Here is a 5,164-nt window from a genome sequence, read left to right as displayed (position 1 = left end):
TGGGGGAGAACATCTTCATTTCCCTAATATGTTGAGAGAGTAAAAAAACTCATCGATATACATACACTTCAAACGAAGTGCACTTTTGTTAATTGCAGAATTTTATGTCACCGTCTATTTTATACACGCTGAACTCATGCAGTGTGTTTATATATGGGACCAGAAAATATGTATTAGAAGGACTGGAATTTATAGCAATATAACTATAAGTCGTATGCAACATCCACATGATGAATTACAGTTTATTTGGATGATACTATCTCTATATATAATTATTTTGGCCCGTGTCAACGCACGGGCATTATACTAGTATACATACAAACATGGGTATAATTTGTCAAAAGAAGCGGGACTCTGCACCTAAACTTAAATAACATGACATCAAAACTGACACACAAGAGGGACTAATAGTCAGCAGTATCCAATTCAAACAAACAAATTGCTTTAACAATCTTCAGCCACCCATGTTCTCTAGAAAACGCAACACTAAACAATTCCTCATTCTGTATATAGTCCATGTTGAAATATAAAAAACATCTTAGGTACCTCCGTTCCAAAATAGATGACCCAACTTCGTACTAACTTTGTACTAAAGTTAGTATAAAGTTGAGTCATCTATTTTGGAACAGAGGGAGTACTTGTGAACGGAGGGAGTATAAGATGTTGTAATTTTGTTGTGAATCGGAGTATGTAGACACGCTTTGACAGTAAACACCAGGAGTAACATTTTGACAGTAAACACTAGCTGGTGCTTGTGCCGAAGGAAGGAGACGCACGCACGCACCAAGCGGAAGCTCCCCTGCTGCTTGTTCCGGCGGCAACAGCGACAAGGTTCCTCGACCTCAGCATGCCGACCAGCACCGGCACGTCGGCGCCTGGACGGCTCCCTTGCACAGACGGAGAGCAGACATGTGCCCTGCCCAATTCGACCAAAAAACCTTGAGACATCGGAACCAAATTGGGCCTGACCAACCGAGCTCATCTATCGGCCTCTCATGGCCCGAGCATAAAAACCGAGAATAACTAGTTAACGAGCGCTCCTTCGGGAGCCTCGCAACGATCAGCGGCAATTGGCGTGTTCTTAGCCATTCGTCACGTGTCGCGTTCTGAACGCTTCCTCCAGATTTTTTTTATTTTTATTTTTTTCACACGCGTATTCGGCTTTTTAAACGATTTTTTTCGGGTTTTTTCAACGTTTTGGTTTTCCCCGGTCTTCCTTACCTTTTCGAAAAGTCATGTTTTCTGTTTCTTTTCCTTCCACGAGAGTCACGGTTTTGCTTTCACGAGAGTCACGGTTGTGATTTCGTGAGACTCACGGTTGTGATTTCGCGAGAGGCACGGGCGTCTGATAAAAGCCGTGCTTCCGGTTTGATTTTTTTGTTCAGTTTTTTTTTCATGAAAAAAGTTCGTCAAAACCTATCAACATGGAATCTAGTTTGAAGATCTCGACGCGAGAAATCCAATGGTGAAAATGGTTTGAGATCTGGACGCACGGTTGAAGAGATAAAACATTTTGAATAAATGAATCTACGAAAAAAGAGAAAACTCTCAGGTTGCGACAAGTGGCGCGCTGCATGTGCGCCACTTGTCGTGACCTGAAAAGGTGGAGTGTTCTTTGTAACGAGTACTCCTTAATTAGTGATTTCGGTAAAAACCTTGAGACAAGTAAGAGGCGAAGAGAAGTGGGCCAAGCCCATGAGCTATCTATGGGCTTCTCATCGTGGGGTTGGCAAGCTTCTCCTCTGCTTCTCTCGGCTGAAAACCCCTCCCAGATCTGCCTCCAACCCAGCCCACCTCGCCGCCGCTCTCAGATCTGCCTCCACCGCCTCCCTTCAGTCCAGGGGAGACATGATGGCGGCCTTCCCGTTGCTCCTGCTCGTCCTCGTGGTGGCCGCGCCGTCCCCGCTCCTCCGCCCCGACGCCGACTCAGACAACGACAACGGATCCGCTGCGTCCTCCGCCCCCGCGAGCTCCCACCCCTCCTCCGCGCACTCGCCGGCGCCGTCGTCGGCCCTGCGCTCCGCCGCCACTCCATCCCCCGCCGACAAGGAAGGCGATTACAACAAGAAGAAGAAGGAGAAGGCCCCGCCGGCGATGGAGGTGAAGGCCGGAAGTGGCAGCGCGGAGGAGCAGCCGCAGAAGGCGGCGGACGTGGCCAAGAGGCGCGAGGAGATGAACGGCGGGACGAAGGTGGACATGTTCCATTTTTCTTCCTCTCACCACTACAAGGTACAGGAGTACTGCCCTTTCCATGTAGATTGGCCCTTTTGTCGCCCTTTCCGAAAAATAAAACGCCATGCATCCGTGTAGATGCTTTGCTTTGCTGCTCCCGGTGATGCTACGCCATGTTTCTCGAAAATAAAACGCCATGCGTCCGTCCGTGTAGAGGCTTTGCTACTCCCGGTGATGCTACAACAATTTTTATCATCGTCTCTTGGAATTCATGTACTGCTTCCGTTTTTCTTCCTTTTACCACTACAAGAAACAGGTGTACCGCCATGAATGCTGTGTGTTCCTAAAGGATGGACAATAAGAGGTTCATTGTATTGCAGCCAAAATTTGTAAAGCTCATAGAGTAGTTGTCAACATTTGGCAATTTTCACTAGTTTTTTATTACACCAGTTGCCAAATATTAATTAGAGCCCAACAAATCGGCTGCCTGTTTATTAGGTGATCTGGACTTATCCTTTGAACTACCAAGGACACCGATCTCGTTACAATTCCTTTTATGTGATTTGGTCTTTGTATGTGTGCTCGAAATCTGAACAGAAACCTCTTGGATTTCCTTGACAATAGAAAACTGTGTAAAACCGGCAACGTCCGCTGCTTGCCTTGCTCCAAAATATTCAGGCGTATCAGTCGTAACTCCCATCTTCATCCACTGCTCGCCTTGCTCCAAAATATTCAGGCGTACCAGTCGTAACTCCCATCTTCATCTTCGTTACCTGATGACTGTTGTACGCGAACAAAACTGGAGCCTGAATCTACAACTTCCTGTACGGGTGCGAGGCGGGCAGCTCGGAGCATCTCCACAAGTTATTGCGCGAAACGGCACACAGTTCAGCCTCGCCAAGGGTAGAGCAGACAGCGGGACTGTGATGCTCGGGTAGTTGAGGTTGGACTAGTGCGAGGTGGGCAGCTCGAAGCATCTCCACAAGTTATTGCGCGAAACGGCACGCAGTGCAGCCTCGCCAAGGGTAGAGCAGACGTGGGCCGGCAGCCTACTGCCCCTCCTTGAGCTCATACACGAGCCCAGGGTTTGAAAGGTATGAATATTTTGATAAGTCCTTGAATCTGCAAAAAATATTAGCTGAGCCGAAAGCACACTGCGCAGCCCATGTGCTAAGTGACGCTCGGAGGGACAACTCTATCTTACGCCAATTGAAATTTGTGAAGAAAAGTTGGGAGAAGGTGGGATCGAACCCAGACTCCCCGATGGAGCTGTGTGAGCGATTATTAGTAGATGAACCAAACACAACCGGGCGGGAGTTAAAAAAGATTCATTTTTGCTGCTTATAGGTGGCATTGATGTGTAATTTTCATCAACTTCAAGGGTAAATTTAATAACGTACGGGCATAAGCATTTTGTGCTGTATTATTATTAGGTATAGATACAACAAGTATAGTCTTGTTTTCTCAACAATAAAATAATATATATATATACTATAGTTACTAACAAGAAATCACCTGAAATATATGTATGCACAAACACAGTAGAAAATCCGACAATGACAAACCTGGAGACGGAAACAATAGCACTCGCGAGAAAACTAAAACAAAAGAAAATTGTTCTAAGACATAATAACTTTTTTATATTAACCTAAAACAAGAAAGAAAATGAAGAATAAAAGTAACTAGATAAATTACAAAAAAAATCTCATTTTAATTTCTTAACACATAATGAAATAGTGTCACACCACTGCAACATCAAAACACTGCAACATATGCCAATATAGGAGAACGCCTGACAACCAAAAATCAACTAGGCCAAAACAATTAGAGGCAGAAACATTACCGCAAGCGACAAAATGGAAACGTAAACTAAAACAAAATTTATCCTAAAATATAATAAAATAATGGCATGTGTATTACCCCAAAAAAGAATATGAAGAAAGAAATTTTAAGTAAACAATGATTAAAATTGCACATGTATTTCATAGAACTAGCACTGTTCTACAATATTCAAGACCAAATATATAGTTGTGTAACTTTCAGACAACAACATAATTTTATACATAGATTGCATAGAAACCGCATTGCATATTTACATATCCATGTACACTCATTATTCAAACAATAAAATAATAAAGTTGAAGATTAATCGTTGCTAGACACGTTGAAAATAAATTGCATCTCATGGTGGTGGTGTAATCTCCTCATACCTCTCACACACGCACCAGCGCGCTCACACACACACGCACACATCAAACACACAAGACAATAAGAGCCATGATAGAGTTTTTTTTACTAAAAAAAGATAAAATAAACAACATGACTTATTCTAAGGAAAAATGGACTAAAGGCATTGGTATAACCCTAAAGGAAGAAAGAAAGTGAAAAATATATATAAATGATGACACAACTTGCGCACAAATTATACAGAACTTGCACCGTTTCAAGATATGCAAGACAATCATAAGTTATTCTAAAACAAAAATATTAAAAAAATAAACAACGTAAGTTATTCTGAGGAAGAATGAACTAAAGGGCATTGATATTACCCTAAAGAAGAAAGAAAATAAAAAAGACATTTAGAAAAATTATGATAAAACTTGCACACAAATTATAGAGAACTTGCATTGTTTCAAGATATGCCAGACAATCATATAATATCGTAATCTTCACACTGCATGATTTGCATACATATTGACATTGTATAGCAATTGCATGTATGCATCCAGATTATAGTAAATTTTCAAGCATTACGATGATGTTGAGATTTAATCATTTTTCAATACGTCAAAAATAACCCCCCCACCCCCCCACCCCACACACTCACGCACCCACCCACCCACCCACACACACACACACACACACACACACACACACACACACTTGAGAATCCATTGCGATTTTTTCATTAAGCATCAACGAATAAAGATATAATAAAAAACAAAAACATATTTTGTATCGACTCAGTTTGTTAGTTAAATACCTAATACAA

General features: G+C 42.4%; 1 protein-coding gene across 1 annotated transcript; it reads left to right on the top strand.

Annotated features, from left to right (window-relative positions):
- Positions 1 to 1,746: 1,746 nt before the first annotated feature.
- Positions 1,747 to 2,729, top strand: LOC119293203. Its single transcript, XM_037571748.1, has 2 exons — positions 1,747 to 2,229; positions 2,311 to 2,729. Exons 1-2 carry the CDS (start codon positions 1,849 to 1,851, stop codon positions 2,500 to 2,502), a joined length of 573 nt encoding a protein of 190 aa, XP_037427645.1. The 5' UTR covers positions 1,747 to 1,848; the 3' UTR covers positions 2,503 to 2,729.
- The last annotated feature ends 2,435 nt before the right edge of the window (positions 2,730 to 5,164 follow it).

Source organism: Triticum dicoccoides, chromosome 4B, assembly GCF_002162155.2.
Source record: "Triticum dicoccoides isolate Atlit2015 ecotype Zavitan chromosome 4B, WEW_v2.0, whole genome shotgun sequence".
Classification (NCBI taxonomy): domain Eukaryota; kingdom Viridiplantae; phylum Streptophyta; class Magnoliopsida; order Poales; family Poaceae; genus Triticum; species Triticum dicoccoides.
The sequence above is the reverse complement of the archived record's forward strand: the minus strand, read 5'-3'. Positions and strand labels throughout refer to the sequence as shown.